General features: G+C 41.7%; 1 protein-coding gene across 1 annotated transcript in view; it reads left to right on the plus strand.

The window, feature by feature from the left end:
• Positions 1 to 25,833, plus strand: part of brinp2 (bone morphogenetic protein/retinoic acid inducible neural-specific 2) — a 107,158-nt gene that overhangs the window by 35,752 nt on the left and 45,573 nt on the right. Inside the window, exons 3-5 of the mRNA XM_057333004.1 lie at positions 8,671 to 8,861; positions 11,643 to 11,824; positions 22,514 to 22,619. Coding sequence (XP_057188987.1) covers positions 8,671 to 8,861; positions 11,643 to 11,824; positions 22,514 to 22,619 — 479 coding nt within the window. The remainder of the gene's footprint in view (positions 1 to 8,670; positions 8,862 to 11,642; positions 11,825 to 22,513; positions 22,620 to 25,833) is intronic.

Here is a 25,833-nt window from a genome sequence, read left to right on the forward strand (position 1 = left end):
TTCGCTGAGCGGCTTTTTCATTTTTCCGTTGTGCAGGTTTGGTTTTTGCTGAAAGCGTGATTTTGTTGTTTCTTATTTGCTTAACTTTGGGGATTAATCCTTCTTTAAAAATCTATAGTTAAAGCTGCTTTCCTGATACAATGCAGCGCCTGATGGGAGAGGTTTCTAAGCTTATTTTCTAGATGATGCCCTCAAACAGCAGCATGTGCCAATATTTTAGTCCTGTAAACAGGCCTTTGAAGTTTTGCATGAGGCAGATGAATAAAAGTGAGAACAAAGACAGATCGAGACATTTAGACAGATTGTGACATTTGGAGGTTTTGACTAAATAGATGAACCAACTGTTCAGATCGATTCAACAACCATCTGTTGAAAACATGGCGTCTTTTCATTTCATGTTTATTTTCAGTTCAACAAAAAATCTCTGGACTTTGAGCTTTGGGGATGCTTGTGTAAAGCCCCTTTGCAGCTTTAGCTTTACTTTTGTGTTTTACTGTAACATCACGTGGAAATGTACATGTGGATTTGGCAGACACTTTTATCCAAAACAACTTAAAGTGCATTCAGTGTATAATTCTTTGGGGGCTCTATTGAACAAAAACGTAATATAACATACGTATGTCTTCAGAAGTGTATAGAGACCTTACATAATGAAGTGTTATGTGTTTATTACCTTAGAATGAACTATCACTATTAGGGATGGGTATCGTTAAGATTTTATCGATACCGATATCGATACTACTTATCGATACCGGTACTTATCAATACTGTTATCGACACTACGCTCTATAATTTGATGCAAAAACACATGATGTGAAAAGATGTTAAACATTTTAAGTTTCTTTATTACAGCTGAGCTTTAGAACTGCAGTTTACAAATGCTTCTGAGCAAACAGAAAATGCCACATAACAAAACGTGTGTGTGTTCCTTAGCATACCACTTACGGCACTTAGCATGTGCATAGGAGCACATCATAATGTAATTCAACATATTTACTTTACATCACTATGGTTATTTGGCTGGTAGACCGTATTTCTTTTTTCCTTTCTGGTTTTAGGTCTACATAAATTTAGGTACTATTTTTTTATTATATGTACTATTTTTTATAATTTTACTAGCACATTCACTTCAATTTACTAAAGTAAGAAAATATACTCCATGGCCGAATTATTAAAAACAATGTTATAACTTGTTCTCAAATAAAGTACTTTTATTTTGACGGGTTGTCGCAAAGGGGTGTTTGACGGAAGCTTCCTTGTTGTGAAACGGGGACGCTGAAAGCTTCACAAGCGCAACCATGCCACTCTTTCACTCATAAACAAGCAAAACAAGCAGATTACAAATACATTGCGGAAATCATATGACCCTAGATATCACACATACGTCGAGCAAACTTCGGCAATTCGGACATCATTCAGGGATGGAAAACGTCTTGGTTACGGATGTAACCTCGGTTCCCTGATGGAGGGAACGAGACGTTGTGTCGAACCGACAGAATGGGGTTTGTCTTGAGAACCTATCATCTTCTGAGTATTTAGAAAAGGCCAATGAAAATTGGCGAATGAAATTTGCATGCCGGGCTCCTCCCCGGATGTCCGGGTATAAGAGGGAAGCCGGCGTGCTCATTCATTCACCTTTGGTCTGAGGAGCCTAAAGCATCCTCCCCCGACCGCTGGGGTGGGCGGCCAGTGTTGTGGCATGAGGGACACAACGTCTCGTTCCCTCCATCAGGGAACCGAGGTTACATCCGTAACCAAGACGTTCCCTTTCTGTCGGTCTCTCGACGTTGTGTCGAACCGACAGAATGGGGTTCCTATGGAAAACGCCACAGCACTGAGCCGCGTCACAATCTCTGCGGAGCGACGTTGACTGGCCTGGGCGAGTCAGACGAACACGCTAGCGCAAAATTATGACCTTCCAGTGGAGAGGAAGGGGGACCCAGAGCTTTCCACAAAAAGTTGGGAAGCCCCCTAACGCCGGCCGTCACGGGCGGAGGCCTAATTCTCTAAATGGCGAGAAGCCGCCCGGCACCGTACGGGCCACTGGGTAAGCATTATTCCCCCTGGGGGAAAAACGCTGCAGAGGCCACTACCTACCGTAGGGAGGAATTAGTGGAGACACCACATGGTCTCACCAACAGGGGAGAACTCATGGGAAAATGTGCGGACTGCAGGAGTTAACCGCAAGGTGGGAGTCCACCTAGGGAGGTCATGGGTTGCCAAGGTGGGAACCATTCATGAGGATACATCAGACGGAACAGCCCACGGAGGGGGGGTTACCACGTCTGGAGCACTAGGTCCGGTTAGAGCTATGTGGGAGATAACTCAACTGTTCCCCGGCCTAAGGGGGCAGGGCTGCTCTGCCCAGCCTGTCCCCTGGAAGGGTGCTTAGTGATGGATGGAATGCCTATTCTTTACCCGAGGGGAAAGAAGTGAGGCTGGATCGCCACTGCTCCCCCCGAAGGGGGAAGGGCTTCCGCAGGCGTACGCCCAACGGCTGCCGGTCCTACCTGTTGCCCTGCAGGACGCGGGCTGACACCGGTTCAACGCGGAGGTTGTAGAACCTCGCGAAGGTATTGGGCGTAGCCCAACCCGCAGCTCTGCAGATGTCTGCCAGAGAGGCGCCCTGAGCCAGTGCCCACGAGGAGGCGACACCCCGAGTGGAGTGCGCCTTAACTCCTAAGGGGCAGGGGCGATCTTGCGACCGGTATGCCAAGGATATGGCATCCACGATCCAGTGCGCCAGTCTCTGTTTGGAGACAGCTCTCCCCTTCTGCTGACCTCCAAAACAGACAAAGAGCTGCTCAGAGCTTCTGAAGCCCTGCGTGCGGTCCAAGTAGAGGCGCAGAGCGCGTACTGGACACAACACGGAAGGGGTTGGGTCTTCCTCCCCGGTGGGGAGCGCCTGCAAGTTCACCACCTGGTCCCGGAAGGGAGTGGTGGGAACCTTGGGCACGTAGCCGGGCCGTGGTCTCAGGATAACGTGAGAGTCTCCAGGCCCGAATTCTAGGCAACCCGAGGACACAGAGAATGCTTGTAGGTCCCCTACCCTCTTGAAGGAGGCGAGCGCTACCAGGAGGGCCGTCTTTATCGACAGGCGAGAAAGATCGGCCTCTCCTAGGGGCTCGAAGGGGGGCCTCTGGAGGCCCTCCAGGACCACTTCGAGGTCCCAAGAGGGTACGGGGCGCGGGCGAGGCGGATTCAACCGTCTCGCGCCCCTCAGGAACCTGGTGACCAGGTCGTGCTGCCCTAGAGACTTACCAGCAACTGGATCGTGATGTGCGGCTATAGCGGCAACATACACTTTCAGTGTGGAAGGGGAGAGGTTCTTCTCAAGTCTCTCCTGGAGAAAGGACAGTACGTACCTGATCGAGCATCTCTGCGGGTCTTCTCCGTGAGAAGAGCACCAAGACGAGAAGATGCGCCACTTGAAGGCATACAGTCTCCTAGTGGCCGGGGCCCTAGCCTGTGTGAGGGTCTCTACCACCGCCGGGGGTAGGTCGCTCAGGATCTCCTCGTCCCGTCCAGGGGCCAGACATGGAGGCTCCAGAGGTCTGGCCTGGGATGCCAAAACGTGCCCTTCCCCTGAGAAAGGAGGTCCTTCCTCAAGGGAATCGGCCAGGGGGGAGTTGTTGTCAGGCTCACCAGCTCTGAGAACCAAGTCCGGTTGGGCCAATAGGGCGCAACTAGTAGCACTTGATGCTCCTCTTCCCTGACCTTGCACAGGGTCTGTGCAATGAGGCTCACTGGGGGCAAGGCGTACTTCCTCTTGTCCCGCGGCCAGCTGTGCGCAAGGGCATCCGTACCGAGGGGACCGTCGGACAGGGAGTACCAAAGCGGACAGTGGGTGGAGTCCGGGGAGGCAAACAGGTCCACCTGCGCCTGGCCGAACTGCTCCCATATGAGCTGAACCACGTGAGGGTGGAGTCGCCACTCTCCGCGAGGTGACCACTGACGAGAGAGCCGGTCTGCTGTCTGGTTCAGGTCGCCCGGGATGTGTATGGCTCGCAGGGAGCTGATCACCTGCTGACTCCACAGGAGGAGGCGTCGGGCGAGTCGTGTTAGCTGCCGTGAACGAATGCCACCCTGGTGGTTGATATACGCCACGGCAGCTGTGCTGTCCGACCGGACCAGCACGTGTCTGCCCTGCACGAAGGGTTGGAACCTCTTCAGTGCAAGTAGCATAGCCCACAACTCTAGGCAGTTAGAGGGGGTATAATCCCAGGGGGGACCAGCTGATGGTAGGACGGGGCAGGAACCGTCCCTATCCGACCCAGCAATGTGGTGGCTGGAATCGGGCCCGGTGGTAGTCTCAATCTCCCTGGGGTCTCTCCGTCAGGGCCACTTCTGCTTCCGCGACGGCTGCTGACGGGGAGGCGGTTTCCTCTTTGACGTCCTTTTCCGGGAGGCAGCCAGAGAAGGGGGCACTGGAGCCGGAACCGAATGGGAAGCAGACGCCGCTCGGGATCTCGAAGGCCTGACGGCGGCCGAGTCACGGCGGGGCAGAATGTGCCTGATAGCCTCCGTCTGCTTCTTCACCGTCGAGAACTGCTGAGAGAAATCCTCAACGGTGTCACCAAACAGCCCTCCCTGCGAGATGGGGGCGTCGAGAAAACGAACCTTCTCGGCGTCCCGGATCTGCGCAAGGTTGAGCCAGAGGTGCCTCTCTTGGACCACCATGGTGGACATCGCCCGACCCAAGGCCCGTGCCGTCACCTTAGTCGCCCGTAGAGCGAGATCGGTGGCGTTACGGAGTTCCTGCATTAACGTTGGGTCGGTCTTGCCCTCGTGGAGCTCCTTTAACGCCTTGGCCTGATGGACCTGCAGGATGGCCATGGCGTGGAGGGAGGAGGCGGCCTGACCCGCAGCCGTGTAAGCCTTCGACACCAGCGATGCCGAAAACTTACACGCCTTGGATGGGAGTCTAGGCTGAGCCCTCCAGATGGCCGCTGTCTGCGGGCACAGGTGCACCGCGACAGCACGCTCCACCTGGGGGATCTCGACATAGCCCCTGGCCGCCCCACCATCGAGGGAAGTAAGGGCGACTGAGCCTTTCTGATTGGAACGAGCCGTGAGGGGATACCACGTATCCAACCGCGAGCGCTGGGGTAAAGGCGGTGCTGTGCACTGCAGCCCAATGCTCGCGGCGGCCCGGAAGAGCATGGTTGACATCTCAACGTCCGCTTCTTCCTGGGCTTGACCCCCCGGGGGAGGGAGCTCCGAGGAATCGTCGGGGTCGGATGCCAAGAGGTCGCCCTCCGGTGCTACGATCGACATCTCATCTTCGTCACGCACTTCCGAGTACGTGGCGGAGGAACAAGACGGGGTAGGACCGTCTTTTAAGGAATGGTCAGATGAGCGAGACGGGGCGTGAGCCTGTGGCTGGCGGTCTAACGTTCACGGTGATCCCCATATCACCCCCGGTGTTAACCGAAACGGGCGGCAGAGCCGTAGTCACTGCCGTCACGGATCGGGTAACAGACGAGGTGGTGGCTTTACCCATAAAGAATACCGCCACCCGTGACCGCAACGTCTGGATAGGCATCTTCCCAAGATGTATCCACAAAGGCTGCCTCAGCGTGCCGGAGACCCAAACACCTGAGACAGACATCGTGTCCATCCCCTTCCTCAATGAGCGCGTCGCACCCAAGAGAACAGCGGGACATGCCACGCTGGAGAAATTTGCTCTTTTAGAAAAAAGGAAATACTGCTCAGACACTTCTGGAACTGCCGAGACGCCCAGGGGAATGTCGCTGCAGGAAGGGACCGTCCGCTGCACCACGTCGTAGATTCCAGCAGGATACCAGTGAAGATCTGGAAGACCAGCGAAGATCTGGAAGTGCTCATCAGATGCTTAGGCTCTGAAGAACAAAAGGTGAATGAATGAGCACGCCGGCTTCCCTCTTATACCCGGACATCCGGGGAGGAGCCCGGCATGCAAATTTCATTCGCCAATTTTCATTGGCCTTTTCTAAATACTCAGAAGATGATAGGTTCTCAAGACAAACCCCATTCTGTCGGTTCGACACAACGTCGAGAGACCGACAGAAAGGGAATGACAGGCAGCAGCCTCTAATTCGCCATTTAACACCCGAATACACAGAGATAAAACAACGCAAGTATCGATAACAGTATGGTTTGTCATGAAGCTTATCGATACCCTGGTATCGACCCAATTATGTACCGGTCCAAAATAGTACTGGTTCTCGGTACCCATCCCTAATCTCTATCTACATACACCGCGGTTCCCCTTACATGGAATGTTGTTTCTACAGTAGCCCTAAACGGACAAACTGCTCTACAGAGCGCATTTCGTAACTAAGTTATCTCTTTCAGCAAAGAAGCGTAAACATGATAACATCTTAGTTCTGCGTCAGCCACCATAGTGCTTCGAAAGGGTTGGAGTGAGCCGTTGGTTGCAATTAGCAACCTCACCACTAGATGCCACTAAATTTAATACACTGGACCTTTAAGTCATATTTATACCAGCAAACTCAGTTCCTTGGCATTGCTAGTGTCATGCTCTGACTGATTTTTTTTTCACAGTAAACAAAAAGACAACAGAAAAAAATTGCAGTGTAATTTAGGAAAGGTAATGCACATTAGCAAAATATCTCCGAAGTCACTCTACACCGAATGCCTTACTTTCTGCTGGTGAGAACAGAGGCAATCTATCATACTTACAGTACTTTAGTTAACAAGAAGCTCCTATTTTACTTCAAAGACAAAAGTCCAGATGCACTGGGAACAAATATTTTTCAGACCCACAAAAAGCCTGATAGTCTGTCACTCCAATCAAATCCACGTCTGTTCTGATCTGATTTCATACGGAGGTAAAGTATGACAGCCCTCACAGTGGGAACATAATGTCTCTGGAACGGATGCTGAGCCACTCCACACAAAGAAGATCATATATCTTCAACCGTCAAGCCATTTCCAAACAATAAGAGCAACATTCATCACTGCTACCTATCATCAAGCAGTTGAATAATCTTTAATATTTGCTCATGATATACGTTACTGTAGTTAAATAAGATCTTTCTTGATCTTTCATCACTTGTCGTTAAGGGAATTTGTGCTTGCTATTAAAATTTCTTATTGAGGACCCGAGGGCACCAAACTAGAAAATCAAATTACAGCATTAAGTGCGACGGCTTCAAATTGGTAAATAAGATTACGAAGTAAGATCAAAGTAACATCAGCATCTTCAGTTTAACTTGGATATAATAAAACTGTTGCTAAACACTACTTTATACTATTTAGAGCATTGTTTAATTTACCAAACCGAGGAACACTAAAGCAATTTTTCTATTGGCCACTTGACAAGGAATATATAATTTCTATTGCAGAACCGGGATTAAGCTTCTCTTGGAGGAAATGTTTAACTTGGACTTAAATTAGTGAGAACGTGTTGCGCCTGTTATTATGCCGAGCGCAAACACAGCAGCAGAATGCATCGCCAGCACCGCTTCACAGGGGAAAACAAAAGCGACTCTAATTGCTATCCAGATTTCCCCCTCCTTCATTCACCAAACTCCCCATTACACTAACCTTCATCTATTCTAAAGCACTAACAATAATGACTTTGCCGTTCGGTCCACCTGTAGGGAGAGGACAAACCGTTCATTACGCGTGTCCTTTGAAGGCATGTGTCTGGTTTAATAAGTAAAAAGTTTGAGAGGTGAAGACTTATTTTAAGTCTGCCATCCTCCGCCTGATTGGCAAGCTCATAGAAACAGTCCTGAAGACCTCGTTTCAATCCAGCAGAGCGGAGTGTTGCAGATCTGCACTTCTCTCTCTGGGTTGCACAGATGTGCAGTTTAAAACTCAGAAGAGCAGTACACAAACCAGACTTAAACTGCACTTGGATGACAGGTAGGATAGAAACAACAAATAAAAGTAAAAAATATATACAGCCGGTGTGATGCAGAGACATCCAGGTGCCTCGTGGTAAGGGCATTTTGGGTAAGTATCCCACTACCCAACAGAGTTCCAGGTGCTATCAGCTGGTGCTAAAGGCCTTTAATTAAGATCATCTATCATCATTAGCTTATGGTCGGACAGCCACTGCTTTTCTTAATTAACTTTTAGAGATCTCCACGAACCGTTTTAAGCCCAATAGACGATCCCTTTGGGTGGTATGTCAACAAAGGTCTGTGCTACAGTGTGTACATAACCTAGGGAAAACATGTGGATTCTCATTCATTTTATGAAATGTTTGTAGATGCCGTGAAATGTGCATGGGTTCCTGTATTGTTTACTGTTAGAACATGGGACTAGCAATGCCAAGGTCATGGTTTTCATATCCAGGAAACACTCTGGACAACAGTTTTAGCCAAACGTAAATGTTGGGTTTACCAATTGTTGGGTTTACTCTACTGTGTGTCGGACATGAATCCTGTTCAAACTGCATTCAAATTAGAGGCATCAATATTCATTACTGAATTCCATTGCATATTTACGCATGGTTAGCTTTGTTTCCTGCTGATATCAGCAATTTCTCTCACGTCTTATGAATGCACACACACACACACACACACACACACACACGCACGCTTTCTTATATTCCACGAAAGACTAACAATGTAATTCCGAAACAAAATGGGCCCCAACATTCACTTAATACGTCAGTTTAAGATGAGCTTTAACTCTGCTTGTTTTGTCTCGCAGGGAGTTTAGTCACTGGAAAGTGAACAGCTTGGTCACAGAGAAGAGAGACTTCTTCAAAGCTCCACTGCCTTTGGCGCCGGAATTTTTACGCAACCTCAGGCTCCTGGGGAGACGCCCGAGCCTCCAGCAGATCCACGAAAACCTGATCAAGAAATATGGCACGCATTTCTTGGTATCGGCCACACTTGGAGGTAAGCAAATATTGTGTGGTTTCATCTGGATAATACAGTCTATAGAGGCCTAATACTGACCTATTTACACCTTTAAAGGGTATAACGCATTACAGAACCCAATAAAATATATGGAAAGTGGCATTTATCGTGTTTGAATCTATTTAATGTTCCCTCTATAAGTGTAAACAGTTAAAGTGATAGGTCACCCAAAAATGTAAATTCTGTCATAATTTACTCACCCTCGTGTCAGTTCAAGCCTGTATGACTTTCTTTCTTCTGCAGTACACAAAAGGAGATATTTTGAAGAATGTTGGTAACCAAAAATTGGCAATACCCATTGATTTGCATTGGTTTTGTGTCTATACAATTCTAGTGAATGGGTACCGCCATTGTTCAGTTACCAACATTCTTTGAGATATCTTTTTTAAGAAAAAGTCATGCAGGTTTGAAACGACAAGAGGATGACAGAATTTTTATTTTTGGTTGAACTATCCCTTTAAGTTTTAGACTTTATAGAATGTATGATGAAAATGGCATTTTACTACTTATTGTAACTTAAGCGTTTAATAATGAAGTCCTGTTTTTTTAAGAATGATCTAATAATAGGACTTTTATGGCAAGAAAAAGTCAAAACTTGTTTCATGATTTAAAAATATAATAATAAAACAATCTAAATATCAAAATAAAAAGGCAATTATCTGAATATCTGCCTGGTGTTATTTTAAGTACAACACGTGGAATTGCATTGCAGCTTTATTGACCAAATTGCTGTTTTCTGACATCCATGGCACCACTTTACCCATCAGTAATTCTCGCTTCTCCCGCCGCACCCCAATAATAAGTAGAGCAGCTTGTCCCAGCGGTGCTTTCAAACCTTTCATGGTGTCTTTTAACAGCAATATGTTACAGTGCATCTCTACGATATCGACACTAATTATGGCGTCGCTTATCAGTGGATGCATTCAGTGAGGCTGCACAACTCCAGCGACAGGGGAGACGAATGAAGCTCTAAAGCTACGGTGAGCGCTGGTAATTAACGACTCAAAGCAAAGGAAATAGAGGGACAAGTTTATTGCTTGAATACTAATAAGACTCAAACTAATATCAACTCATGTGTACAGATGACTCATTTCAGCCCAGCAGATTTTTTCTTATACAGTATTTCAGGCTCATCCTCATATCAAATAAGTAATTACTTTACAATAAAAATAAAAAATCAGTCAGAAAAATTGTGTGGTGTGTGCCACTCTTTTTCTTTCCCCACATATATTTCGCTTCGCTTTCTTCACTACTGTTACTGAAACCGTGAAAATCTCTACCACAGTTTATTTTAAATGACCGTATGAATCTCACACAATGGTACGCTCAGATAACCGCCTGATGGCCCGAGTAGAACTTGCTGTCACTTTGCTGACCCTTGTTTTTAGAAAGTGAATGCTACGTGCGCTACCGTTCAAAAGCTTAGAGCTACTTGACTGGAATGTGTTCAATGATGTTAAAAAACTTTTGATCTGAAGGTGTGCCTAAAGAAAAATAATGAATGACTTGAACCAAATAATGAATAAAAAGCTGCCAAAGAGCCAGGAACAGATGCGAACAACTTCAATACTGTCTAAAACACATTTCAGGGAGAGACCTCAAGAAACTGCTTGACATAATTCCCAGTTATTATATTTGAAACAGTTGCTTTTACACGTTCAGTATAGATAGACAGCTTCTAGCTGTGGTACGTGGCAAAACGGAACGGGACAGCTCTTAAAGGGGCCGCATTCTTAAATCTGCTGCTGTGACTCCTGTCACTAATGTTAAAGTCCCCGTGAACCGGAAGTTGCGATCGTTTTTACTTCCGTATTTTGACGCATTTCCGAGTGAAGGGGAATTTCATGGCTTTCGTCTTTCTCTGCAATTTGATTGGATGTATAAAAACAGCCGTTGCATTTTGAAATGGAACTGGCAGCCGACTGACAGTAGAAGGGGAGGAGTTAACAGATGCTCCGCCCAAGCCATTCTAATGTACGTCATTTAATATGAAAAGTCATTACAGGAAGGAAGTGCATTTTCAAATTTTAGCTAACGATCATGTGGGCACACAAATTTTAAAAAGAGAATGGCCCACATTGATAAACCATTTACAATAATTGCAATATTTCATGAATAAATAGGCATTGTAATTTTTATTTCACTGGGATTTTAATGACAGGACAAAAGAAAAAATGAATTCAATGTGTTTTGTAGCTTTAATGAGAATTCTTCTATATTTAATTTAGAATTTAGCATTAAAGACTGTAAAGTGTTTGAGAACTTCATTCAATTTCTGTATATTTCCTACTTGTTAGACATGATAGCTCTCAGTTATACTGTTGAATGGCTATAATTAATGTAATTAGATCAAATAAATAGAAAAGTGAATATAAGAAATAAATATTGAGTTAATATTAATGTTTTTTAATAGCATTGAAAGATTAGTATGTGAACTTGTGCTTATATAAAATAGAAATTAAAAATAAGTATTAACTATAAAATGTAATTACTATAACAGAAAATTTGATAAAATAATTAGAAAAGTAAATATAAGAAATAAATATAAAATGAAATTAAAATAGTAGAAAATTAGATAAAATAATTAGAAAATTAAATATGATAATATAATAGCAATAAAATGTAATAAACACTGTAGAAGACACTGCGGCGTGGCAATAAAATGAAGGGGGCCCTTGGGTTTGCTATAGCCCCAGGGCCCAATGTGTTCTTAATCCGGCCTTGGTTGTGTCTCATGGTTCTGCATGCATCTGTCTTTAGGGGAGGAGTCGCTCACAATCTTCCTGGACAAACAGAAGCTGAGTAAAAAGTCGGATGGCAGTGGCAACAGCTCTGTGGTCTCCCTGGAAATCCTGCACCAGTTAGCAGCGTCGTACTTCACGGACAGAGAGAGCACCCTGCGGCGACTACACCACCTGCAGATCGCCACATCTGCCATCAAGGTAACAGATGAAACCAAAGACTGTAGATATTAACAACATATTGCAGAGCTATTAATACAGTATGAATGGGGAAAAAGTGCACCACTCAATACGGTCGCTCCGGGAAAGCAATGTCCGCCTTACAGTAAAAAGAGTAATTGTCAACAGATGAGAATCAATGGGGGGAGGGGCTCTGTAGTGATGTGAACAGCTTACCATCCTTTGCGCAAATGCTGTAGCTGAAACATCTAGGAAAAAGTGTGTGCGTTTTATAGTTGTTGACCAATATGGGTTTTTAGTGGCCGACGCCAATACCGATGTTAAGAAAGCACTGTGGCCGATTGTTCGATAATAGGGATGTAACAATATTATCGATATCGTGTTATTGCGATAGCAAAATTGTCTCAATATTATCGTGGTCACATGACTGCATGAAATGATAGGTCTTCCGGGCCTAACAGAGAGAATGTTAGAAAAAATAATAGATGTTACCTTTGTCAAGGTCTATCTGGTGCAATTATTTTATTTTAGAAAAGAGATTTGACCCATTTCATACTATAACTCATACCTCTAAGCAACAGTTATGATTAGATAATAAAGAAAAGAGGATGCTTATGGCACATTTCCAAGTCATCATTTGTCATTTTAAATATTGCAATACATATCGTACCATGGACATATCGTACGGTGAGAGTTTGATATTGTTACATCCCTATTCCATAAGATGCCAATATAACACAAATGCAATTAAATGGGTAAATGACAGTGAAAATGGTGAAACTAAATGAAGTATTGTGTATCACATGCCTAATTCTAGAATGTAGCTTAGCATTAAAACAGACTTCAGGGCAAATAGCATGATTTCAAAAGAGCGCTAATGGGAGTGGAATTTTCTGTGGGTGATTTACTAATAAGGCGCACATTAAAAAAACACAGACGCAATATCTCATATCCCATAATGACATACGCAATCTACCAAGAGCAGCGTGACTTTTTTGGACGTTAAATAAAGCCGCAAATACCAGTTCAATGATGAGCGCAAACCTTAGTGAATCACGTTGTGTGATTCATTTAAATACTCTGTGCCCATAAAGTCTGTGACTGAAGTAGAAACTCCTACAAATGCATATACAATAATGCCAGTCACAAAAACAGCTGTGTCCACTCCTTTTCAGCGCTAATTTTCACTGCGTGTCTTTAGTAAATACCGACAGTAGGTATTTTTTTCGGCAAAAGAGGAGTCTGCGCTGCGGCAAGCTGTTAGTAAATCTGGCCCTTGAACAAATAACACATGATATTACGTTAATCGTGAGCAGCTAAACAAGACTTTATATGTATTAAATATTCAAAAAATGCAAATGTATTATTAATATTTACCCCACAATATTCAAATCTCATCCACATCACATGACCCATTTTTCTGTGGTTATTTTACTACGTGTCAAATGCTAGCTTTACATCTGAATTTATGACAGAATGCTAATGCATCGTAACGCATAATGCAGAAATATCGTCCGATTGTAAAAATGTATCAGCCAATGCGATAATTAATAATTTAATAATTAAAATCTAAAATCAGCCACTGCGGTAAATTGGTTTATTACTTTATTTTTTATCATGCGTTTTTGTTGTGATCTTAGCATGAGATTTTAAAGATATCGGTCTTCCCCCTCATTCAGGTAGATAGGACATGATCTCATATAAATTGTATAATAGCTGTCTGAAGGTGCGATGACTTTGCGTTAAGGGATTTGGACGACACTGCTTCCTCCTGTTTTATGTAATAATCAATACTATTTATATTGTTCAGGTTAAACAGGCTAATTTTACACTAATCTCTAAACATTTCATCACTATTCAAGTTAGCATTTCTTTTCACCATATTTTATTTAAATCCAGCATGTTTGATACTTTCCTGTGTGTGTTATTTGCTGCTAATCAGTGTAGCTCATCTTGCTGTACGTATTTGTGTTGTTACGGGCCATGGTGTATGTTTGTTGCCATGGTAATTCTTCCGCAATTAAGGTCCATACTTTCGCACTTTAAACAGCTTCGCCATTTCCATGTTGTGTCAAGTGTCCCTCATAACTCGCTGGCAGCTGTTGAGTGGGTGTAGATTTGTCGCTGACTGCAACATCATGATTCCCTTAGAGTGAGCTGTATACGAAATGTATACTTTGTGCTGCTAAAAGGTGAGCCGACATGGATATTATTGACTTTCAATCAAGATCCGGGGACCCCTGCTTGCATACACAAGCTCGGTTTCATATAAGCTGTAGCTTCTCATAGCATATTTTCTACCGGCAAAGATGATGACAAAATGAGCTTTTGTTAATTCGTTTATGAGAATGTTTTTGCTTGGCATTAGACTTCTAATTGAATAAACATATTTTAACCACAATCGATCTACGAGTGCGTGCCAAGGCTACAAAAGCTGATAATGCAATATTTCTGATGCTTTCCTCTGCCATTTTAAACCCACGATAATCTGTTGTCCGTTTCCCCAGCACAGGCGGATCGGTCAAAATGAAGTACGGCATTTTCATGCTCTGACAAACACCATCAAAGGAAACCATTTAAATACTGCCCTTTTTTTCTTGCAAAGCAGTATTTCAGTCTGAGAAACACAGCGTGGTTTGTAATGAAAGCAGGAGCATTTTACGCTGGTGAAACAGAGAAGAAAATCACTGCAGCATGCTTTTCATTAGCCCGAGCTTTCCCTACACAACGTTCAATTGGAACAGAGATCCTTTATGTTCCCAATGCATGCAACACACGAATGCATTGGAAAATGTATTAATCACGTTATACAATTGCTTAAACTGACAAATTGTTTTCTTGTGCATGAGACAAGTGTCCATGGCAACAGTAGAGGCCACTAAGGGACTGATCTCGTCAAATCATATAGGCAAAATTGTCATGGCGTACAAAGCTTAAGTGCATCACATTGGGAAGCCACCTTTTTTGCCAGGTGTTTCAGACTGGGGAGAGCTAATGAGACGTTACGGGGCTAGCGGCCCCCCCTTGACTGCTCTCTTCCTGTACGCTATGTGCAAATCAGACTGATGAATTGGGCACCAAAGCAGAAGTGGGTTATTGTGGCCTCATCAATAACACCATATAGGATGATCAATTACCCTCCACTCAGAAATGGAGTGCAAAAAGCACACTAGGCAGGAATACGCTTCTGGGGACAACACTTTGCCTCTGTGTAATCAGAGACCACTTGCTGTAAGGCCAAAAATAACTTGAGATCTCAAGGCAGGTTTAATGGCGATCAGAACTTTGCAGAAACAAACAATCCTGAGATTGTTGAACTTCAATGTTGAAACAGTACTTTATTTCAACCATAAAATTTGCACACCTTAGATATGTAAAATCACTGCGTGTACGTATAGTTTAATAGTGCACCGTTTAGCTCAGATCTACAGCTGGACATGAAGGACTCTCTCGTTTTGTAATGTAACCATTTGTCATAATGGCATACTATTAACAGTCACCTCCATGTAGGACACGCATCTCAGAGTTAGCTATGGCTAGGAACATGAGAAAAATTGTTCAGACTGTGTTAAAAGTCTACCGGTACATGGCATTAAAGGTGACACTTTTTTAAACACGTAAAGGACGTTTCACATGAAGGTTTCTGAAGGGTACTGGCCGTGAAAGTGAATTATGCCACTACAGCATTACACAAAATCAACGCATTAAAAACTGACAGAAATTACTATTGCGTTACATTAGAATGTTGAAACTATAGTATTCTTTTATTATGAATATAATGATCATTTAATACATTTACATTCATGCATTTGGCAGACGCTTTTATCCAAAGCGACATCACATTATACTATACATTGTTTCTGTCTATGTGCAATCCCTGGGATCGAACCCATGTTTCTCTACGTTTCTCTATTAGAGTAGTGGGTGGCGCTTAGACATACAATATAGAGCAAGCAAGCCTTTGGCAATCCAATTTGTTTCCTGGCTTGAGGTCTTTTGCCGATCCTATTCCCCTTTCTCTGCCTTAAAGTTTCCTCTATACAGTTTAGTTGACAAATAAACCATAAACGTGTCCTATGGTGTGACAACAAACATTTAGAAAAAAAACCTAATAATGAAGACAAAACTCCCTTGTACTAATTCAAATGATAAATATTAAAAATAATTTCTAAATTGTTGCTACAGTACGTCACATCATAGGACACATGTACGGTAGCTATTTGTCATTCTATATATACAGTGCTGTCCTCTTTAAAAATCTAAAGAACGTGAAGTAAAGCATTTTGCACATCCATCTGTCGTGATTCTGCCTCATCTTGTCATGTCTTTCTTGATCTTGTGGCAGAATCACAGCAGGATCCCTTGTTATGTGTGGAGAGAGTCATTTTGACCCTTTCGGCCTTCGATACTCTCTCCGCTCCTTGTCTGTGTTCCCGCCCTTTTGTATCCCTCGTTATTGGTTGTTAATTAGTTCATGCCCCACACCTGTTCCCCTTTGATTTGTCCCCTTATTTAATGCCCCTGTGTTCTATGTCTTGTGTCGGCTCATTGCACTGTGTTGTGTTTGTCATGTGGGTGAGTTCTTGTCGTGTTAGTAAGTTCTTGTCGTGTTAGTAAGTTTTTGTCGTGTTAGTAAGTTTAGTTAATGTGTTGCTATGTGATGTGTTATTAGTCTAGTCCTGTTAGTTTAGTTAGTCTTGTTCTTGTTCCCCTGTTTTGTTATGTTACCCCCACGTGGGTCTTTGTTTTGTATTTTGTTATTATTATTAAAAGTCTAGTTTACCCCTTATCCTGTCTGCACTTGGGTCCTCTGTCCGTGTATCCATGTCTCTCACCCACGAATCATGACACCATCACAACAAAAAAATCAGAAATGTTAAAAAAAGCGAATTGATTTTTTTAAGTGACTCAATGTCAGTGTTCACAGAGTATGTGCAAAGTGTCCATAACTTAAAAAATAAACAACAAGCTACCCCGTAAAAAAATGAAATTTACTGGCAGTTACTTTTTCTCGTAAAAGTATGTGCTTTTCATGTTTTTCGTCTTTTTCTGTATGTTTGGCAGTTTTAAAAAATATGTGCAAAAGACTTGTCAAATTACAGTTCTCTGTACATTATACATGAAAAAGTTGTAAGAATAACAGTTTTTGTAAATGAAAAATCTTTGAAAAATAACAGTAAAAATACAGTATCATATGATCCCATAGAAGTATCAAAGTACCTTCACAGTATTTCTTTGTAAGGTTTAAACTTCCCATTAGCGCAAGCAGGGCGTCTTTTGGGCAGTGCAACTGGTGCGACCGCACCAGGGCCCGCCCTCTAGGGGGCCCCGCGGCAAGGGTAAATATTAAAAATAATCATTTAAAAAAATGTAACAATCTTGAATTTATTTTAGTGTTTTAGTTGTTGTTTTTTTAAGCATGAGTATATTCTAAATAATTATCTGAGCTAGTAAGTCATACTGTTTTCACTCCTGCTTTGCACAGCGGAGTAGAATGAGTGCCTACTACTGTGTGGAAAGAGGGAGCTGCAAATGTGTCTGGTCCTTCACAGTAACGAGTGAGAGTATACGTGAACTAAAACTGCTGAACTAAAAACGCGCATTTTGTTCTCTGTAGCCTTAGCCTAGTTTTACTCGCTATTACAAACATGTATTGTTGTTTGTTACAACGGCAATGCTTGCGCGTTTGCATTGAACTCACTTCTCCTGCGAGTGAGCCCATAAGAAAAAGAAAGATCGCAAGAAAAGCACGACACATACCGGTGACGGCACATTCCTGTACGGTGGAATATTGATTCAGCACAGATTGGTGACTGATTTGGCAGCACTTGGAGCCCGCGGATGAACCACTGCCACCCCAGCCGTCCCCATCATGTGCGCATACGTGTTCGCGTGGCTTAAAGCTGTGTACAATCATAACAGTAATAGCAGGTTTACATTATGTTTTTTATGAGCAAAACCTCTAAATAAGCTTATTTTACTGATATGTCATATAATTCATTTGTGTTATGTTTTCGCACACCTTATTTGTTGTACTTGTATTCTGAAAGATGATGATTAATTTAGGAGAGATGGAGATCGTTTTCTGTCAGGATCGGGGAAAGAACCCAAGCGCAGGCAGCGATGCGAAAAACACTGAACTTTAATAATGAAACAAAACACCCACAATGGGGAAAACTATAACAAGAATTCAAACAAAAACTTCCCACGAGGGGGCAAGATAAACAAGGTCCAAGAATAATATAAATAAGTCCACAAACTTAACATGTCACAGCAAGGAACTATGCAAGGCTACATGGCAAACATAGCAAAACGAACGAGCACAGGACAGCAAACACAAGGGCATTAAATAGGGAGACTAACAAAGGATAATTAGCAAGGGACAGGTGTCGGGAATGACACACTAATGGAAGGCTAAATGAGGAAACGAGAGGGGCGAAGCCATAGACGAGACCGGAGAGAGCGCATGCTATGTTAGAACCAACACTAACATGCCTCTCTCCACACAAAACATGAGGCTCTGCCATGATGCTGCCACAAGACCAAGAAAGATATGACATGATGAAGCAGAATCATGACAGTTTTCCCTCACACAAATGCAATGTAGCTAAATGTATACTATTGACTTTGCGCGTTGAAATTCTATTTGCGTATTTACCAATGAAACACTACTAGGCAGCACATATACATATCATCATAGACAAGATTTGATATTAAGACAGAAAAAGCGCAAGCCAGGTGACGTTAGGGCCCCACGTCTTCTAACTCACACTGGGCCCCGCCCCATGCTTGGGACGGCCCTGAGCGCAAGTGTTTCACGGGGAGAGCTCACAACTCTCGAATCTAGAGCCGCCGCTGGGCAAGCTGACTGACAGTGCCGCATAACCATCAGCTGTCAGATACAATGAAGCTCTGAACCTGCACTTAAAGTCCTGTCAGATGTCATGAACTCCTAAACAACTGAATTCCAGAGCACATCTGCGGTCTTTAGCCACGTGTGCTTCACGCAACAGAGGCAGTTTTTAGATAAATGAGTGACTCCTATGCATTCCTTCAGCCTCTGCATTGACAGGGTATGAGCTGCGCTCTGTGGTCTGTGGGAGTTTTCTGGGCCCCTGGATGATGTGAGATGTTAGTGGAATGGAGATGAGCGATCCCCAGGCGTTCCATTTCTATTGTTATGCCCTTAAGAAAGCATGTTGAGGAAACATTTCAGTAAATATGAGACATAATGAGACACTTGGAGGATGCTGGGGGGAAAATGTCCGTTATCTGGTTAGTTTGGCAGGTAAGATGGCGTTTTGTAAATAAATGTCTTAGATATTGTCAATATTAAGTGCCGCTGAGAAACAATATACTGTACACAATTGGGGAGGAAAACAGCAGGGTGACAGGAAAGTAATACACAGAGATCTTATGTGGCTTAGCATGGAATTGCTAGATTTATTTGTTTACCATCCTCTATTCTCTGTGAAACAGCTATAGGAACAATATATAGTATCAAGCTATGTACTATTTATATTGTCTTATTTATATCTGTGTATACTACTGTATACAGTGGCCCCAAATGTAAAAAAAAACGTACAATGATTTTTTTTCTCAAAATATTATCACCATAACAATTTGGGTGAACAGTTATGGACGGATGTTTCATGAAGCTTTGAATGGTTTCCAAAGACCATCTTATGTGCAAAAAAACCTTTAAATGGCAAATGTCACCATGTTATATCATAACTTACCTTTGTTTTAAAATGTTCAACATCTCCCCTCAGTTCTAAATGAATAAAAAAGGCATTTTTTCCCTCCAAGACTTCTGACTTTCGGACCCCACTGTATATGAAAAACGCATGAAATGACAGGACAGATTTTTGCAACGCAGGGAGCTGTTTATCTTTCCAGACATGCTTACCACAGATCATAAAGGAATTATTTTCTTATGCAAAAAGCGTCGTTTTATGAAGACAGTAATAGGGATCAGTGTCATGTTTTATGTGTGATGTACAGTAAACAGCCTGAAGTCTTACTGTGATCGGACAATAAGCAATCACAGCAGTAAGCAATCACACATGACAACCGATCAAATGTAATGCTACAGTGGGATGGGGTGCATGAGGGCATGTGTTATTTTACGCTTTTAAGGGAAGATAAAAGTATAATATACATAATAATGTTACATCGTGAATGTGTTTGCACACATGTTCTCACACCGAAACTATGTAATCATAAGCAAGCAGACTTGATATTATCTGAATTTCAACTGCTGATTTTTGGATTATTAGTGCACGGTAGATAGAATAAGGTTATGGATCTATTTAAAGTCATGTGGTGATAAATTGTGACAGGTAAGCAATAAGCTGTTATGTTAAGTAGAAGCACTTGCCATCATTAATCAATAGCAATAGTTACTTTAAACATGTACTCTTAAACTCTGTTTGGACACTGCGTGTTTAAACAGCTTGGAAACATCAGAAATAATGCAGATCAAGAAAAACATGGTAAGCGTCTAAGAACAGTGTGTCTAAAGCATAACCTCCATTAAAGAAACAACTTTGTTTGAAAAGCCATACCAATAGAATAGATAATGATTTTGGCGTTATGAGGACATTGTCCCAAATCCTTTGCGTTTTTGTGTTGTATTAGTGTTGGATTAGCAGGATTAAAATAGATGTGTAAAATCGTGCATTTTGTTACATTTTTTATCAAAGCAGAGGCGGCACCAGCCTTCAAAAGTGGCAGTGCATAATTGAATAAAGATCAAAGTTATTGTGCCAGCGAGGCATAATACACCTCTATGAGAAACATTTGCAAGATATTTGCGGCATAACAGATCATTTTGAAAGCGTTAAACATGACGGGTTTATTGTGTCATAAGTTTTAAAATGATTAAAGGCGCTCTCCTGAAAACAAGATATGAAATCCATAGCCAAGGTAGAATGCAACATAAATTGGGAAATGGGATTCAGAGGTGTTTTCTTCTATTTTAAATATGCAATAAATTCTGTAGAGTTTTAGGAAGCAAAGTTTGGCTGTTAAGAAGACAGTTATATCTTTGCAGTAGTAGATCATCGAGTGAATCTGTGCGCTGTATCAACATCTTCAGTACATATGAAAACCAGTTGTGTAACTTTCAGGGATAAATGTCAGAAACATTGGTCAAAGAGAAAACTTTTTCGTTTATAGTGGTTTATAATAAGTAACCTTTGGTTTTGTGAAGAGCATGAAAATATATGTTAATACGTAACGAGAACAGCAAGCATGCAGTCTTTTCACATTGTTCGTAGCTCAGATGTGTTCGTGTGTTGATCTGGCTAACAGAAGTGTTTCTTTTAAACAGGCTCTTTTCAAAGAATCGATTGAAACAAACCGTTGAACAAGGTGTTAAAGTGATTACCGAGTTGAATTGAAGACTCGCTCTCTAAATCAAATGCAATATAAGTCAGTCACGTTTACGTTTAAATTATTCAGAAACCTTTCATGGAGGATTGGCACATCAATAATAAAATGAATCATCACTGTTCCTCTGAAGCCTCAGATGTCTAATTCACTGTTTTTCAGGAAATGGTAAAGAACACTGCACTTTTAAAATGATTAAATACTGTGTTGCCAAAGTTGACAAGCACTTTTTAATACGTTTTATCGGTCCGATGTTTGTAAAACCCAGTGACAAGCATAAAGGGGGACTAATAATAATGATTTATGGCAACAAAATAAAAATTAGCTAATGAATGAATAATGAAATATGTAGATACAAGTTTCAGAAGGACAGCAGCGAAATTGAATCATAAAAATCTAATGTAATTTTAGAATGCAGTAAATAATATTATATTATCACATTATACAAAGATGTATCCATTTTTATCAGAACACTTTCTCCTTTATGAATCATTGATTTATGTAATGCTTAATGTTTCCACCAATTTACAAGTGTTCAGTTTGATGTACCAATGATTATTGATCACTTATTATCAAGAGACACTAATAGGCAAGGTACCTATTAAAGGGATTGTTCACCCAAAAAATGATCATTTACTCACCCTCGGATTGTTCCAAACCTGTATAAATGTCTTTGTTCTGCTAAACACAGAGGAAGATATTTGGAAGAACCTAGCAGATCTTTCCCCCTATTTACTGTCATAGTAGGGAAAATAAATACTATGGGAGTCAATGAGATCTGCTCGGTTACTGACATTCTTCCAAATATCTTCCTTTGTGTTTAACAGAACAAAGACATTTATGCAGGTTTGGTGAGTAAATGGTCACAGAATTTCCATTTTTGTTGTGAACTATCCATTTAAGCCTTTTTATTTTTCCCCAGCCACACAATTCAATCAAAATGTCCTGGAGTTTGAAAAGTTGCAGCTGAAATATCTGTTCTGACACAGTACATACAGTCTCCTTAATGTTTTCCTATATTTAAAACTAGATTCACTGCGCATGGCTCGCCGCTCCGCAGATTTGAAATTAATAATGCATTTGGTTCTAATATAAGGGTGTCTACAGAGCTCTGCAAAGTGAGCATTTTTGTGGGGTTGTGACATGCTGAAATGAGCTTTGGTGACATTTAACTGTTGACTCAGGCTTATTGCACTGGCGGGTTGGTTTGTTTAAGACAACAGCATATGCTCGGCACTCCACCGCTTTCTGAAGAGGACCAAACAGGTGCATGATGTTCACGATAATAAGGCATTAAAATATCTCCTTGTTTCCTAGGTAACAGAGACCAGGACGGGGCCTCTCGGATGCAGTAACTACGACAGCCTGGATTCCGTCAGCTCTGTTTTAGTGCACAGCCCGGAAAATAAAATCCATCTGAAAGGTACGACAGTTTCTGTGGTCTACAGAAGAACGATGCTGCAGCTGTGCTGCTCTTACTTGTGTCGGCTGTGCTGGAGATGTGCGGCAATGTGATTTTATTAAAGGGTGCGCAGGTGTATATTTGACGGAGGCTGTTTCCAGATCTCAGTTAAACTTGGAAGTGTTAGTGTTTTATTTATAGCTGGTGCATGTAGCAAACATTTCACATGGTTTGAGACCGGAGCTTTAAATAAGTCCCGTGCAAGTAACCGTCCAGATTAATGAACTCGGAGGAGTGTGTTTTTGAAATGCAGAAAGGTCAAACATAATGACCAGTGTTGGCTAAACCAATGCAGATAGAAAAAAGTGTTCTTCAACTAGCAGTGCAGTGATGCAAATACTGAAGACATATACTTGTAATTTCATGGTTAGCGGTCTGGAATTATTATTCAGGAAATGTGAATGTAGAGTTTCAAATTAATAGCCTATGTGTGGAGTAACATGAAGAGGACATACAGAAATTAAGAGAGCACTCCATTTGAAGTTTTTCTGAATTTACAATTTATAGGAGCTTAGGTAAAATGTACTTATTGGGCCCTATTTTAACGATCTAAGTGCATGGACTAAAGCGCAGAGCGCAAGTGCATTTAGGGCGTGTCCGAATCCACTTTTGCTAGTTTTGCTAGCAAAACTAGTTGAATAGAGGGTATGCATTGACATCACTTTCCCACGTGAACACGCCGGGACACGGCCCCTTGAGTGGTAAAACAGGCAGCAAAATGGCTGCTTTCAATAGGAGAAACAAAGAAACCGGGACTAAAACACGCAATTATTTGCTGAAATTAAAATCAGTTGAACTCGACGGTGATCCTTGCGACTTACAAAGGAACCAGATGTCCTGCACACTGATATGTAGCACAGAATTTTGTTTCCTGATATTGTAAGCAGCCATTTTGCTGAGTGTTTTGCCACTCAAGGGAGCGTGTTTTGCCACTCAATGGAGCGTGTTTTGGCTATTCACATGGAAAAGTGACGTCACGTGCATACCCTCTATTCTCTTAATGAGTCATGGGTGTGTTTTGGGCAAAACGTGCAGACTAACAATAATTTTGTTTCCCTTTGTGAACTGCTGATATTTTGATTTGCATTTTTTGCACAAAACAAGAAACATTTTGATACTAAATAATATAGTAATACATTTGGGGTGGTCTTATTAAATGTTTTCACAGCTGTATATGTTTATATTGTTAAAGGGATAGTTCACCCACTGGGGATTGTTCTGGAGCACTATTGACTGGCATATTAGGATAAAAACTACTGTGGTTCTCAGTGGTGCCCCAGAACTGTTTGGTTTTTTACATTCTTAAAAAATCCAAAAGAACAACAAAATGTATAGTGCATGGTGAGAAAATGATGACAGGATTTTCATTTTTGGGTGAACTATTCCTTTAAAGTATACCATCTCAGATACATTTCAAACATTGTGCCATTTCTTATGTCTTTAGACAGGTTATCTAAGTGTAGAGCTAAGGGTAGAGCTATAATGTACTGTATGTGTGGATTTGTGTTTGAAAATTTCCAAAAAATGAAAGAAATCATGAAATACACTTTATTGTCTCCGAAAGGGGAAATTTGTGTTGGACTCTAGTTGTTTACATTGAAAAAAATAAAAATAAAAAACCCATAAACAACAAATTCAACAATACAAAAAAATACAATAAATAACAACACTCATTCATCATTTAACATTTGGATTGAAATAGGTATAAAAGAAATCATCCAATTAATGCAGGACGAAACATGTCTAACGTCTTACAAGTACAGTATGTGATTTATAGAATTACTTATAATAAAAAAATAAAACTCACAATTTTATTTACTAAAATAAGAAGCTGATGTGCCTGCGCTTAAGTTTTTCAAAAACTTTAAGACCTGTTTCACACATGCTGTTTATTAAACAGTGTATATTAACAGGTTCCAGCATTCATGCTGCATTCACAGTGAGCAGGAAAACTGCGCTCTCCTCTCCCAGAAGCAACATGAAAGTTGACTTCAGCGCTGACAGTATTTTTGCAACGTGTTGCATTCTGAATTTAGCAGAAAGCCCAATGCACTGTAAACTTGTTTATCAACACTTTTGCCTTATAGGTCTTTTAAAAGCTCAAATAAATAAAATAATAGTGGAAGCTATTTGGCTAATGTCTGAAAAACTGTTGGGTTTAATTAATGCAAGTTCCTATATTCTTTCTATTCAGTAAGTGAAAAATGTATCTATAACTTTTGCTTCCTTGTGGTCATCTCTGTTTTAAACATGAAAGTACAATGTCAGATGACGTCAAACTGATTTCCTGCAAAATCCTACCATTGTGAGTCAAGTAAGAGACCTGTTTTTTTTTCTTGCTCAGTAACTGATTTTTTTCTTTTTAAAGAACACCTTTAATCCCTTTACTACAGTATTCAAGTTCCATGTAAATTATTTACCATTTGAGTTTAAATGCAAAGCATCTACAAATTTTCAAAAGCCCATTCCCAATAAACATTTTATATAATGTATGGCCATTAAAAAGAAGAATGCAATGTGGAAATCGCTTTATTTCAACACAAAACTGCTGACACCATGTTGACACGTTGTCACCTTCTGCACTTAATTTGTACCAAGAAAAGAAAAACAGGTGGAAGAGCACAGGCCTCCGTGCTTTTAACGCAAGTGACGGGTTACCCGAGACGGGCATTTAGACTTGCATTAATTTGCTTCACGCTCTCATGACAGCAGTGTCACCACAAGTCAGAGGTGGTCAGAGCAGAAAGTAACAGTATTGAAAGGGGAAAAGAGGAAGGTTTTAAAACCTCTGGCAGTTGCTAATTATACACGCGGCCTGTGCCGGTTTCCACTGCCTTCTTGACATTGACATTTAAATTGTCAACCCACTTAATACTGCCATCTCCTACAGCAAAGCTCTCTACTGCCCGGAATCTTGTAACTACTCTAATGATGTGGCCATAGGGTTCTGCAGCACGGCTTATCTTTTACTGAACGCCAGAAAGGAAATGTGGGGGGGAAAACAGATGAATTAGAACAGTTTGGTCTGTACTTTTTTGCACGTTGCTTAAACAATACAGTAACATCTGTCATTTATTTTGCAGTTCATTTGTTCGAAACTGAAAATTCAGCTTAAACTAAAAATCGTCTACTGAGCCTGTTTCTTCTGTCAAGAACTTTTGAGAAATTCTGTATG

This window comes from Triplophysa rosa, linkage group LG5 (assembly GCF_024868665.1).
Source record: "Triplophysa rosa linkage group LG5, Trosa_1v2, whole genome shotgun sequence".
Taxonomy (NCBI): Eukaryota; Metazoa; Chordata; class Actinopteri; order Cypriniformes; family Nemacheilidae; genus Triplophysa; species Triplophysa rosa.